This window comes from Caretta caretta, chromosome 7 (genome assembly GCF_965140235.1).
Source record: "Caretta caretta isolate rCarCar2 chromosome 7, rCarCar1.hap1, whole genome shotgun sequence".
NCBI classification, from domain to species: domain Eukaryota; kingdom Metazoa; phylum Chordata; order Testudines; family Cheloniidae; genus Caretta; species Caretta caretta.
This window is the reverse complement of record NC_134212.1, coordinates 26140277-26154996: the sequence shown is the minus strand read 5'-3', so window position 1 is coordinate 26154996 and position 14720 is coordinate 26140277. Positions and strand designations below refer to the sequence as shown.

The following is a 14720-nucleotide window of genomic DNA, read 5'->3' as shown; positions in this document are numbered from 1 at the left end:
TATTTTGATTTTTCTTCTTATTCTTAATAGCACCCCAGTACTGACATGGAGACAAGCATTGTCGGAGCAATGAATGGGATCATGACAGTCCTGCAGCAGCTTGTCATGACAGAAGTTAAAGTGGATATTTGGGACGTGGGATAGGTTCAGGGAGAGGAGACAGGTAACTTAGTTTTGGCTTCTCCGATTCTCAAATCACTTTCTCAGTCTCTTGGGTAAATATGTAATCAGACAGTTTTGCCAAAAGCATAATTAAGGGGAGAAAACATGTGCAGAACCAGGGTTTATTATGGAAGTGATAACATGCTCCAATGATGATGTAATCATTACATTTCTCTGCAACTATCAAATTTGCAGACAGTCTTCTCCCAGGGCTGAAAACATTTCAAAAACATTCTTGTAACATAAAACATCAGACAATATAATATTACAGCCTACCCATACTATATATTTGCTGAGCAGCTCATGTGTATGTGCAGTAGCACTCAGAGACAGTGGCAGATATATAGCTTGATCAGTGAGAACCCTTCATCCATTGCTTCATATGTAAAGGTTTCGAATATTCTTTTCTATTTACCAAACCACAGACTACAATGAAGAAAGTGATTTTGGAAGGCAGAATTGTTCTCCAGCAGGAATTTTAGGATTCTTTTCAGATTCATTATGAAGAAACTGTTAAGTTAATGTATTCTGCCTTTGACACTTACCCCATTCTGGGACCTTCAGTTCCCCTCTATACAGTATAGATTTCCTAGATGGTCTCAGGATTTTTTTTTAAATCCTAAAACCATGGCCATGTAGATTATAAGGCCTACTTTATCTTAAGTGTGTGACAAGGCCCTTCTCTGTGGCAGAGCTGCTCCATAGTGTATGGCAGACTGGGAATTATACAACAAAAATAATGCCCCATTCACCCCCCCGCTCCCTGCCCTCTGACTGCCCCGACCCCTATCCACACCCCGGCCCCTGACCACCCCCCCAAACTCCCCTGCCCTCTATCCACCCCTCCCCCCCGCCGCTCTCTGCCCCCCTACTGTGCTGCCTGGAGCACCGGTGGCTGGCAGCGTGGCTGCACCAGGACAGGCAGCTGCGCCGCGCAGCACCGTGCACCGGGTCAGGCCGGGCTCTGCAGCCACGCCGCCCAGAGCATTGCACCGGCAGCGCGGCGAGGTAAGGCTGCGGGGGAAGGGCCGGGGGCTAGTCTTCCGGGCCAGGAGCTCAGGGGCCAGGGAGGACGGTCCCACGAGCTGGATGTGGCCCGTGGGCTGTAGTTTGTCCACTCTGGTATAGCCTGTCAAGCTCTTTTAAAAACCAGCTAACCATGGGATTAGCAAACACTGAGCAGCCCTCCTGGGTTGGGTGGAAGGCCGAGATGGCAGCTAAGTGCACCCTTATTGATGACATTCTGCAGTCCAGAATGAGCAGTACTGAGGCGAGTATCAAGGACGAAAGGCACTGCGTCGACCAAATTGAAAATCTCTTCCACTTGGCAAGGTAGGTAGCTCTCGTAGAGGATTTTCTGCTGCCAAGAAGGACCTGTCTAACCTGGTCTGAACAGGAAAGCTTCATTGGGTTCAACCGTGGAGCTTCCATGCTGTGAGGTGAAGCGACTTGAACCACCTCCCCAATGGAGGAAGAGCCCACCCGCAATTTTGGAAGGAGCAGAACTGCTGGCACTTCCTTTTGTGTCACGCGGTGAATAGGTCTATCTAGGGAAGGCTCCACTTCTGGAAGATTAAGTTCATGATATCTGGGCAAAGGGACCACTTGTGGCTGTGAAACGACCTGCTGAGGTGGTCTGCCAGCTCGTTCTGTACCCCGGGGAGGTACGACTCTTGCAGGTGTATTGAATGTTCTACACAGAAGTCCCACAGCATGAGGGCTGCCTGGCACAGGGGAGAGGAGCGTGCACCCCCGTTTGTTTGTTATAGAACACTGCTGTTGCGTTGTCCGTCAGGATTGATGCACACTATCCCGTTAAGTATGCCCAGAAGGTCTGGCATGCTAGGCACACCGCTCTCAACTCTCTGATGTTGATGCAGAGAACCAGATCCTCCTGGGACCAGAGACCTCGAGTCCTGCGGTGTCCTACGTGTACTCCCCAGCCCAAGTCTGATGCATCAGTCACTAGCGAAAGAGATGGCTGTGGACTGGCAAAGGGGACTCCTGAGCATAATCTCCAACTCCCTCCTGTGGTGGCTCAGAGGACCAGGTGAGGCAGGGTCACTATCCTGTCCAGGCGAGCCACGACTGAAGAGGTCGAAGCCGGAGTCTGGCATGCTGTACCACATAGGTACGGGCAGCCATGTGTCCCAGAAGCTTCAGGCAGTTTCTTGCTGTGGTGGTGGGAAACTGTCTGAGGCCTTGAATATCAGCCAAGGCCTGAAACCTCGCTTCCAGCAGGTATGCCCCAACTTGGCTAGAGTTCAGTACTGCCGCCATAAATTCTATCCTCTGGACAGCGGACAGTCGATTTTGCTTTGTTTAGAAAGAGACCCAAGCTGCTGAAGGTGGCTCTGATGAATTTGACATGAGTTTCCACCTGGGTCCTGGAGTGGCCCTTGATCAGCCATTCGTCAAGGTACGGAAACACCTGGTGCCTGTGTAGGAACGCAGCAACGACTGCCATGCACTTGGTGAAGACTCGACATGCTGCTGACAGGCCAAACAGAAGGACAGTGAATTGGTAGTGGGTATTGTTCACCACAAACCTGAGGTACTTTCTGTGGGGCTGAGGGATTGCAATATGAAAATACGTGTCCTTCAAGTCAAAGATGGCATACCAGTCTGCTGGATCCAGTGAGGGGATGATCGGGCCAATGGGACCATGTGGAACTTGAGTTTCTTCACGAATTTGTTGAGTTCTCACAGGTCCAAGATGGGCCTGAGGCCACCTTTGGCTTTCGGTATTAGGAAACACTGGAAATAGAAGCCCTTGTGCTTCTAGAAGAACTACTATACTATACTAACTAAACTGGAAAATAACTTTGTAGAGTGTAAGTAAAGAACTGCTAAACTGCTTACCGAAGCAAGAGCAAGGGGAAGTTCCAGCTACTGTCACGGGTGGTAAGATGGAACTGAGGGGGTGGTAAGTCGGCAGGGCTCTATATTGAGTGATATGAAGGTGCGACTCCGAGGGGCACCCAGGCCGACCCATGGATGCTGCTAAGGGAAAAATTATCCTGCTATTGTGCACGTGCGCACACACACACCCCTACCTGTTTGGAATGGACATGAACAGGCACTTGAAGAACTGACATTACTGTGGAACCAATGGAAAAAATAAATACAATAAAGAGTGGCGTCTTGGCAAAAGGGTAGCAATTTGTGCAGGTGTATAATCGCAATATATGGGACTCTGCCTAAAACAGAACAGCAGCACTAGATCAACATTATTTAGGAGGATAGGATTAAAATTCAAAATGATCTGGACAAACTGGAACAATGGTCTGAAGTAAATAGGATGAAATTCAATAAGGACAAATGCAAAGAACTCCACTTAGGAAGGAACAATCAATCAGTTGCACACATACAAAATGGGAAATTACTACCTAGAAAGGAGTACTGCGGAAAGGGACCTGAGGGGTCATAGTGGATCACAAGCTAAACATGAGTCAACTGTGTAACACTGTTGCGCAAAAAAAAAAAAAACAAAAAAAAACACGCAAACATCATTCTGGGATGTATTAGCAGGAGTATTGTAAGCACGACACAAGTAGTAATTCTTTCGCTCTACTTTGTGCTGATTAGGCCTCAACTGGAATATTGTGTCTGGCTCTGGGTGCCACATTTCAGGAAACATGTGGACAAACTGGAGACAGTCCAGAGAAGAGCAACAAAAATGATTAAAGGTCTAGAAAACATAACCTATGAGGGAAGATTGAAAAAACTGAGTTTGTTTAGTCTGGAAAAGAGAAGATGAAAGGGGACATGATAACAATTTTCGAGTACATAAAAGGTTGTTTACAAGGAGGAGGGAGAAAAATTGTTCTTAACCTCTGTGGATAGGACAAGAAGCAATGGGCTTAAACTGCAGCAAGGGCAGTTTAGGTTGGACATTAGGAAAAACTTCCTAACTGTCAGAATGGTTAAGCACTGGAATAAATTGCCAAGGGAGGCTGTGGAATCTCCATCATTGGGGATTTTTAAGAGCAAGTTGGACAGACACCTATCAGGGATGGTCTAGATGATACTTCGTCCTGCCTTGAGTGCAGGGGACTGGACTAGATGATCTTTTGAGTTCCCTTCCAGTTCTATGATTTAGATGATAACCTCTTTTTAAATTGTAAGATCTTTGAAGCAGGAACCTTACCTTCAAGCTTGTCTGAAAAAAAGGATTTCTGGTGCTTTCTGGAAAAAAAAATTGATAAAATAGTCTGGAGATAATGAAAAATTCGTTGTTTCAGGAAACTTTTAAAAATGGTTTTGCAGACTGCCTAAACATAAATTTTCCTCCATGAGAAAGTCAAGCTTTTGCCTGATATGCTTGAAACTATACTGCTACCTGCTGGCTTAAATGGAGACTGGAAATGATGCTACATTCTATTTTGATACATTGTTTTAAAAAAATGAAACTTTGCTGTTGGAACACTATTTGAAGTTCTAAAGAAAGAATATAGTTTGAAAACATACTGAAGCATTTAGGACCAGATCTCCTTCCCCTACTGCCCCCTGAAGACTACTTCTCCTCCTGTGGCCATGCAAGAACCAAAGAGGACAGCGGAAGGGGGAAGAAAAGGAAATAGCTCTTGAAAGACTGCCTTGAGAGCCTCCGCACTCCTGCCACCATAGAGCAACGGTCTGTGGTGCAGTGTGCAGGCATGTGGGAAATGGGACGTGGCCAGGTTACAGGATCCATGACTGTATAAAACCACTAGCTAAAGTAATCTCTTAGGGATGTAGAGGGTTGAAAGATGCTGTCGTAGAGGCTGTGGATGTAATAGTGTTGCAGCCCCTGCCATTGGCTAAAAGGGGAAGAGTCTCTTCACCCTCCCATATCTCCTCTGATCAAACTTTTGTTTGAACTTTGTGCAGCAAATCAATATTTGGTCCCCATATACAGTAATGATACACGTCAATGCATTGAGCTAGGGGGATGTGTCCATTGGGGTGCTGAGGAGACTGGGGATAGGGCCAGTCTTGGTCATCTGAAAGATAGGCAAACAGAATGTAAATTAATTTGCATATAATGGAAATGAGTTATGAACACTAGTGAGGGCAGGGGGAAAAAAAAATACAAAATGTACCTATGAAGGTTAGAAATATGAGCAGGAACAAAAAGAGCCAACCTGCACAAAAATTATCTGAAACACAGCTATCTGATTGAAGGAAGGTGGAAGTTTTAAAGTAGTAATTCTGATACAGACTTGCTAATAATAGTGGAAAGAAAAATATTATATTGAAAGTTGTAAGAGTGCTTGTCACTGGGGAAGATGTGGAGAAAGACAAGTCCTTGTCCCAAATATTTTACAATTTGACAGACAATACAGTTCACAAATACAATATATTCTCTGAACAGATGAAGGTCAAACCTCAAAATGGCACAGAATTTTGTTTTAAATACGTATTTTGGTAGATCATCATCTTTGAAAGGAAGAAGTCTAATTTTCCCCAGTATTTTGTTTTCAGATAGTCTTCAGACATTGAGACACTGCGATGATCATGAAAATACATCAGCTAGATAAATAAATTCAGCCAGCTACAGCTGGTGTCTCTGGCATATCTGAGTGAAATGCAGAGCTGAAGGAAAGGGGCTAGAACAGAGGAGCCAGCAAAAAAAACAAAAACAAAACAAAAAAACAAAACTAAAATTGTATCCTGTCATCAAATATAGCATTTCCTCTATTCACAGAACTTAAATTCAATTTTAGCAGCTTACTGAGAAAAGTTTTCCCTGTGTTGATTCTCTTTTCCTTCCTTATTCTGGTCCTTAAATGGAGGTCTCGGACCAAAGGAGTTAGGAACCTAAATACCTTTGAGGATCTGGTCCAAAGTGTCTAAGATTCGCTGTTTGGCTTTTTTAGTCTCCAGAACAACAGTAGCACAATACTAGGTGGGAAGGTGCATTTGGATGGAAACAGGCGAAAGTCTGTTAAATATGAGATGAGTTAGTATGGCACAGTCATTATCCAAAAAGAAAAGGAGTACTTGTGGCACCTTAGAAACTAACCAATTTATTTGAGCATAAGCTTTCAAGAGCTATTTGTGTACACATCAAATCCAGCCTGATTATCCATCATTATCCAACTGCCACTTACTTGCATCGGGCTAAATGTTGTGGTCCTTATTCAGGCAAAATTGCTGTTGATTTCAGTGAGAGTTTTTGAGTAAGAACTCCAGTATATGATCCATTATATTCAGTCTGGGGCCAAATACTTACTTCCCAATTCAGGAAAGCATCGCTATTCAGGACAGTATTAGAATATGTGCTTAACTTCCTTTGAAATCAAGAGGATAAGCACATTTAATTTTAAGTATGAGTTTAAGTGTTGCCTTGAATAGGGATGGACATAAGTAGATGCTTAAGTGCTTTCCTGAATCAGAGCCAAATCCCCTGTGATAAATAAAGGGAGGAACAGCTCCCTTTGATGGACACCAAGCCAGCCAGTTAGCTGTAAAATCCCTCTTGGTAGCTGTTCTTTACTTGCTTTACCTGTGAAGGGTTAAAAAGTCCCCCAGGTAAAGAAAAACAAGTGGGCACCTGACCAGAAGAACCCATGGAAAGGTAGAACTTTTTAAAATTGTGAAATAAACTAACTTCCCTTTGTCTGTTGTTCTCTGGGCTGGAGGAACGGAGCAGCCATTCTATAAGCAACTTAAGCCAGGTATGATGATAAATCATCAGATCATGCCTAGAACTACTTATCTGAACTCCAAATGTGTTAAGTAGATCAGAATGTTTAGCTAGACGCAATTAGGGTTATTTCTTATTGGCTTGTGGACTCCTCTGTGTTAACCCCAGATGCTTTTGTTTGCTTGTAACCTTTAAGCTGAACTCCCAAGAAAACTATTTTGGGTGCTTGATTTTTGGAATTTCTCTTTTAAAAATCTAGCAAAAGCCTAAGTTCCAGATGTATTTTCTTTCTTTTTGTTTTTAATAAAATTTACCTTTTTTAAGAACAGGATTGGATTTTTGGTGTTCTAAGAGATTTGTGCATGTTGTTTGATTAGATGGTAGCCACAACTAATTTCCTTTGTTTTCTTTCTCAGCTCTTCCCCGGAGCAGGGATGAAGGGGCTTGAGGGTACCCCACAGGCAGGAATTCCCAAGTGCTCCTTCCTGGGTTCAAAAGGAGTTTTGTTGCATTTGGGTGGTGGAAGCATTTACCAAGCCAAGGTCAGAGAAAACCTGTAACCGTGGGAGTTTAATACAAGCCTGGAGTGGCAAGTATTAATTTTTAAAATCCTTGCAGGCCCCACTTCTGCACTCGGATTGACAGAGTTGGGATTCAGTCTGGACATCCCCCCTATGAAGGCATAAGTAATTCTCCCTGAAAAAAGTAATAAAAACTTCAGGATTGCAATTAAAAAATAATTAAGGTTCCAATTAAAAAATAATAGTGTTTTTTCATATGCTGTTATTAAAGAAACTATGTCAAGGGTTACAGGGTGCTCAATGTCCTACTCCTGAAGCATTTCCCCATAAAGCATCATTAATGGCAATACAAAGGTAGGGAGCTGCAATTATAGCTATTCAATAGGAGACAAGGATGGAGGATGGGAAGAGAGGACCAAGGAGGACAAAGTCAGCTGAAGCCTATGCACTAAGAAACTGATCCTCAAGGCATTAAGAAGCCACTTTCAAAACACTGGCCCTTATTGGACTACTTTTAAACACCTAACCCAAGATTTTCAAACCTGACTGACTAGAGCTCATCACCCAAGCCATACACATCTAAATGAGTAGCCTGATTTTCAACAGTAGCAAGCAACCACAGCTCCCCATCTATTCCTCTAGCAAAACAAATAATACTTTTGTAACAAGAAAACCCCATACTAACTATAATGTTGATACTAGTGAAAGTTAGTCACATGTGTAACTGCACAATTGGGCCCTTAGTGGTCTATTTTAATATAGTAATAATTTGGTATAGTCCCCCCCCCCCCCCATTTTTAGTAAGTTGGGAGTGACAGATTCCCAACCAGTTTGACTACACTTGTATCCCCAATGAACTATTGTGTGCATTTACCCCACCTCCCAAATATTCTTAAATACTTTTGTACCTACTGCATTTTTCTCCCCAAACAAAATTAATAACAAACAACAGAATAATGATTATGATGATTTGGGCGTCAATCCAGCACTGAAATCCACACAAAGCTTTGTCCATGCAAAGCTCATTGCACAAGGGGGGGGGGGGGTTGTATGCCTCCGTTAATATTTTACACAGGAAACAAAACAACACGAATAGTTTTGCATCTACCCCTCCCCCTCTCCGATATATCTTAACACGGCTATGGCCGATTCCCGCTCCGCCGCCAAACCGCTCTACTCGCGGTTCTGTATCTAGGCCAGCCCCAAGTGCGCGCGGTTCCCCAGAGGCGCGCCCGCAGGCAGCCGTTGGAATGGCCCTGACGTTACCCGCTCAGCTGCGCGCGGCAGGGGAGGAGGGAGCGAGGCTCCGGACTCCAGCCCCCACAATGCCTCGCACGCAGGCGGAGCCCCTCCCTTAGTGTAAGGGGAGCTCATTGGCGGGAGGGCCCGAGCCTTGGGGGAGCCTATCACCTCCCGTCTCATTGTGCGGTGGCAGTAACCAACGTACACACACCCGGACTCCAGGCAGCAGCGCCGGTCTCCCTCCAGCCGCGCTGTCTCCTCGGGTGGTTCGCCGCATCCCGCGGGTGTAGAAGGGGAAGGGCCATGAACCTGGGGTAAGCAGGGCAGGGCCCGGCTTTCGACTCCTCTGTGCTGGGCGTGTCTGTCCCCATGGCCTGGTTCTCCATAATGACCCACTCCCCAGAGCCGGACAGGGCTGTGCTTCGCCCCGCGTGCGGCTAACGGGCTTCCACGGCCAGGGCCTGCAGCACGTTGTAACGTAAAGTGTGCGACGTGACGTGTCGGCGCCTGGGTTTGCCCGGGCAGGTGACGTCTCAGAGACGCCGCGGTAACGTGTAATGTGCCCGCCTCCCTCCAAGAGTCCATGTTTTGTTTACTCGTTGTTCAGTGGGTTGCTCTGGGTACTTTATTCTGTGCCTCACAACTCGGTGTGGCCAGTCCGTCCCTAGAACTGCTGCTAGTGTAGGCCCGTGGCGTGTTACAACAGGTAGTGACTATTGGAAGTAAAACATGATCCCTGTGCATTCCGCTAGGTAAGGGAAGGATTCTGGCTTTTAGCTATCAGCCTTTACTCCCAGTTCTTCCAGCTAGGATTTTCACAGGTGTTGCGCCCTCCCCCCCCATTAGTGATGCTTCAGTGGTCAATTTATGCATACTCTAATAATTTCACTTTACCTTGTCTCAGTATTAGTGGCTCCAAGAGTTCAAAAATTATGATTCAGGCCTCAAATATCATGATCTTAGCATAAAAACAATTAAGTTTAAAAAAATGTTTTTTTATTTACCTAGTAATGTTCGAGCATTTAGGGTTCATGTTTTCAGGCTTTTCTATGCAACTATGAGGGCTAGAAAGCTAAATTATTATTATTTTTAAATGAAAGCTAAGATTCACAGATTATCCAATTCTGACAGCCAAGAAAAATACCATGAATCAAAAGAGCTGACAATACTCCTTCCTTAATATTCGGATTAATATCTCAAACTATTTTTGTTTTTCATTTTCAATAAGAACTAGGATTTCAGTAAAATAGAGTTCAGACACTTAAATGTAAGATTTAAAGAAATTTTTTTAACTCTTTAACATTGATTTCCATTCCCTGGAGGTCTACCCGGTGTTTTTCTTTCTTTCTCTCTCTCTCTTTTTTTTTTTTTTTTGGAAGAATCCTCTCTCACGACAGTATGGGGTGTGTTAGAATATGAAGAAAATTTAAATTTTTATTTAAAGGACAGTGAAGTACTGTTTTTAAAATGTTTTCCTCCCCACAGTTGTTTCCATCTCTCAGGCTTCTTGGGTGCTGAAATTAACATGGTTTATATTGTTTAACATACCTTTCTTTAGTTCACCACTTTATCAGTTATCCCATTACCCATCTCTTGGACCGGGTCAGAAATCAGACATGACAAGGTATGAGTATATTGAAAGATGTCAGCCCAACTTAGATATATATTGAGATGATGTACAGGCTTAAAAGCACCAGCACTTGAATAGTATGGCTATCTCCCAATATTTGCGTATTTATAAGAAGCAATTGCTTAAGTTTGTATTTAATATAAACATAGCTCATATCACCTTTTCATATTCTAAGTGTCTTGAGACCACCTCTCTCCTTGTGCTGTAATCTCACATACTTTGCTGATGATGATTTCAGGTACAGAAGAGTTTAGCTGTTTTTGTTATTGTTTTACAGAGATGGATTAAAGCTTGAAACTGAAATTTTGGATGGAAAACCTAGGCTAATTTTGGCTTCATATGGTATGATTTTATTATGTATAATCATTAAGTTCAGTAATCTCTAATACACTTTAAATCTTCTTGAAGATATCTTGTTATAAAGGGTATGGTTAATTTTTTTTAAGTATTAATGTTTTGTATAGTGATGTGAAAGAACTATTCAAGATTTTGATGAAATATTCTGTACATTGTTATTTATGGGTCCTAATATTCACCAAAATGGTACTGGCATGGGTTGGTATTTGTCTTTCCATAAATCATGAATTGCCAGCTATATGTACTGTCTGACAATAATGGTTATGATCATCACAAATATTGATCAATTGGCAAAGTCTAAGGTAGTCTCAGCTCAGCTCTCAGCAGTCTTTTGGCTCTTGTGCGTCCAGAGATAAATTGACCATTCTATATAGATTGACCTGATTTGAGGAATACTTCCATATCTTTACAATGCTGTATTTAAACAGAGGGAGCATGTTAAAAAAAAAAAGGTTTTGTAAATGTAGTTCCTTCTAAGTTGCAAGGCACTGCAGCTTTCTCTGCGGTTTGGAATGAGTTACTAACCACAGGATAAAACTCTGTGAACATTTTTACTTTTAAAAACCTATTTAGGCTACCTCTCATTCTTGCTGCTGAGATGCAAAAATCTCTTTTCCAGTATTTGTTCATTATTAAATGGCTTGAATGGAAAGCATTGCTTTTGCTGTAATAACCCAGCATCAAAGTATATGATCGTATTACTGTTAAGCAGTACTGGGAACAATTCTGATTTCTTGACGGGTCAGCTAGCCATATTGCTGATTAGCACACGTATTAGTCAAAAAAATATAAATGCAGGATGTCATAAGTGGAGTGGACAGTAGCACAAGTAAACCCAATAAATTGTGCAAGTCATTCATAAATAAACCCTAAATCTGATGTTCAGAATAAAACACTGATATTTTATAATTATAAATATAAATATTTTATATTTTAAATCTCCTTTCCCAAAATCTCCCAGGGTTCACTACATAGCTGCCAGAAGCCTGAAGATCTCTGCCTTTTCCCCTCTCTTTAAAGCCATCTTTCATCTTCCAGATTCTGCATTTACCATATTTTTGTCCAGGGAAGACTTTATGGGATTACTTTCTGAGCCAATCAATGCCAGTCAGTCTGCTATAGACATTGTTAACCACTTTAGCACGCTTCCCTCCTCTTCTCTCTTTTTCCTTCTGGACTGTAGATGATACATCTGGCAATCTCCCCCCTTTATGGGCCTCAGTGATGGATTGGAACCAGTAGTCACCCCAGAATGCTCTCACAAAGCAAGATAGCAAAGACTGGACTGGCATTAAATTAAAAAAATAAAATACAAAATCTTGTCCAAGAAAACTATTTTTATAAAGTTCATGAGACTGATGTAAAAACAGCAGTGATATTCAGCTGAATTGTATCAGGTTACATTTATGAATTTGTTTCCTATACAATATTAAAATTTCCAAACAGCAGTGAGACTTTAATCAGGAACATCTTGTGGTGGCTTAAGACACCCAGTTTCAAAGAAATTATTGTCTTTTACACAGTAACGGTGGAGAGAATAAGCCATTTAAATGAAAAAGAAAATGAGATTGTAGAGTCAGAAATAGAGGCAGGGAGATTCAACGTCAGGCATACTGGCTAAAGCTACTTTGAATTCATTATTTTTAAACTGATTAGATTTCAAGAAACTGTAATGGTGCCCCTAAACAGAGGATCTTTACTTATCCCTCATGTAGATGCAAGCTGTACTGCAGTTTCTCTTGCTGTCTGAGTAATCCTCTATCCAAACCATAGATGCCACCCTTTCACTGTAAAAGGAAGTCCACAGTAAAACAAATACTTACCAAAGGGGTCTTTCAAGGGGATGTTTTAGCTCCTCACTGGAGAGATACTGTTAGCAGCCCTACTCTGTACAGATCTCCCTCTTATGAAGCAGAACAGCATCACAAAAAATCCTACTCCCTTCAGTTTCTCACTGTTATGAGGGCAAGGACCTTATACTTCTGCCTCCTCTCCCAGCACTCCTTGCTATATAGCCTGTTATGCCTGTAGACTCTCTGAGAACTGCAGTTTCTGCTTATTTGGTTCTGAGTTGGTGAGCAGAGCCCACCAGGACAACAAACTCCCTCTTCCCCCGCCTCCCCTCCCCCCCCTCAAGTAAGGGAAGAAGCCACAGAGCCTACTGGGAACTATGATCCCAAAATACCTTAATTTCAGGCTGAAACTGAAAACAGGGCAGTGCTGAACTTGGGGCCTGTCCTTAAGGGACAGCATACCTGCTTACAGGGCCTTAGGAGCATAAACGTTAATGTAAATACAAATGTAAGGATATTTATCTAAAATGGGAAATCATTATCAATGAGGTTGTTTCCACTGGGGTCCCACAAAGATCTGTCCTTGACCTAGTGCTATAAACTATCTTTATCAAGGATCTGGAAGAAAATGTAAAGTCATTGCTGGTAATATTTATACATGAGTAGGGCCCTACCAAATTCACAGCCATGAAAAATGTGCCACAGACTGTGAAATCTGGTCTTTTGTGTAGATTCATAGATAGATTCATAGATATTAAGGCCAGAAGGGACCATTATGATCATCTAGTCTGACCTCCTGCACAATGCAGGCCACAGAATTTCACCCACCACTCCTAAAAAAGACCTCACGCCTATATCTGTGCTATTGAAGTCCTCAAATTGTAGTTTGAAGACCTCAAGGAGCAGAGAATCCTCCAGCAAGTGACCCGTGCCCCATGCTACAGAGGAAGGCGAAAAACCTCCAGGGCCTTCCAATCTGCCCTGGAGGAAAATTCCTTCCCGACCCCAAATATGGCGATCAGCTAAACCCTGAGCATATGGGCAAGATTCATCAGCCAGATACTACAGAAAATTCTTTTCCAGGTAACTTGGATCTTACCCCATCTAAAAACCCATCACAGGCCATTGGGCCTATTTACCATGAATATTTAATTACCAAAACCATGTTATCCCATCATACCATCTCCTCCATAAACTTATCGAGTTTAATCTTAAAGCAAGATAGATCTTTTGCCCCCACTACTTCCCTCGGAAGGCTATTCCAAAACTTCACTCCTCTGATGGTTAGAAACCTTCGTCTAATTTCTAATCTAAATTTCCTAGTGGCCAGTTTATATCCATTTGTTCTTGTGTCCACATTGGTACTGAGTTTAAATAATTCCTCTCCCTCTCTGGTATTTATCCCTCTGATATATTTATAGAGAGCAATCATATCTCCCCTCAACCTTCTTTTAGTTAGGCTAAACAAGCCAAGCTCCCTGAGTCTCCTTTCATAAGACAAGTTTTCCATTCCTCGGATCATCCCAGTAGCCCTTCTCTGTACCTGTTCCAGTTTGAATTCATCCTTCTTAAACATGGGAGACCAGAACTGCACACAGTATTCCAGGTGAGGTCTCACCAGTGCCTTATATAACGGTACTAAAACCTCCTTATCCCTACTGGAAATACCTCTCCTGATGCATCCCAAGATGACATTAGCTTTTTTCACAGCCATATCACATTGGCAGCTCATAGTCATCCTATGATCAACCAATACTCCAAGGTCCTTTTCCTCCTCCGTTACTTCTAGTTGATGCGTCCCTAGCTTATAACTAAAATTCTTGTTATTAATCCCTAAATGCATGACCTTACACTTCTCACTATTAAATTTCATCCTATTCCTATTACTCCAGTTTACAAGGTCATCCAGATCCTCCTGTAGGGTATCCCTGTCCTTCTCTAAATTAGCAATACCTCCCAGCTTTGTATCATCTGCAAACTTTATTAGCACACTCCCACTTTTTGTGCCCAGGTCAGTAATAAAAAGATTAAATAAGATTGGTCCCAAAACTGATCCTTGAGGAACTCCACTGGTAACCTCCCTCCAACTTGACAGTTCACCTTTCAGTAGGACCCGTTGTAGTCTCCCCTTTAACCAATTCCCTATCCACCTTTCAATTTTCCTATTGATGCCCCTCTTATCCAATTTAACTAATAATTCCCCATGTGGCACAGTATCAAACGCTTTACTAAAATCTAAGTAAATTAGATCCACTGCGTTTCCTTTATCTAAAAAATCTGTTACTCTCTCAAAGAAGGAGATCAGGTTGGTTTGGCACGATCTACCTTTTGTAAAACCATGTTGTATTTTGTCCCATTTACCATTGACTTCAATGTCCTTAACT

General features: G+C 42.6%; 1 protein-coding gene and 1 long non-coding RNA gene across 14 annotated transcripts in view; one reads left to right on the top strand and one right to left on the bottom strand.

Annotated features, from left to right (window-relative positions):
* Positions 1-8851, bottom strand: part of LOC125639876 (uncharacterized) — a 39127-nt gene extending 30276 nt beyond the window's left edge. Inside the window, exon 1 of the long non-coding RNA XR_007357622.2 lies at positions 8768-8851. This is a non-coding gene — a long non-coding RNA (uncharacterized LOC125639876). The remainder of the gene's footprint in view (positions 1-8767) is intronic.
* The window catches only part of CCDC66 (coiled-coil domain containing 66), a 90092-nt gene continuing 84097 nt past the window's right edge, over positions 8726-14720 (top strand). For 9 of the 13 annotated variants that reach the window (XR_007357819.2, XR_007357816.2, XR_007357815.2 and 6 more), the window contains exons 1-2: positions 9149-9308; positions 10464-10528. Coding sequence is in view for 7 of the 13 variants with exons in the window: in XM_075130325.1 (XP_074986426.1) it covers positions 9286-9308; positions 10464-10528 (88 nt within the window). In the remaining 6 variants the exon portion in view is untranslated. Of the gene's footprint in view, positions 8871-9147; positions 9309-10103; positions 10181-10463; positions 10529-14720 lie in introns of those variants that run through there. The other 4 variants (XM_048859249.2, XM_075130326.1, XM_048859252.2 and 1 more) reach the window with 3 other exon arrangements.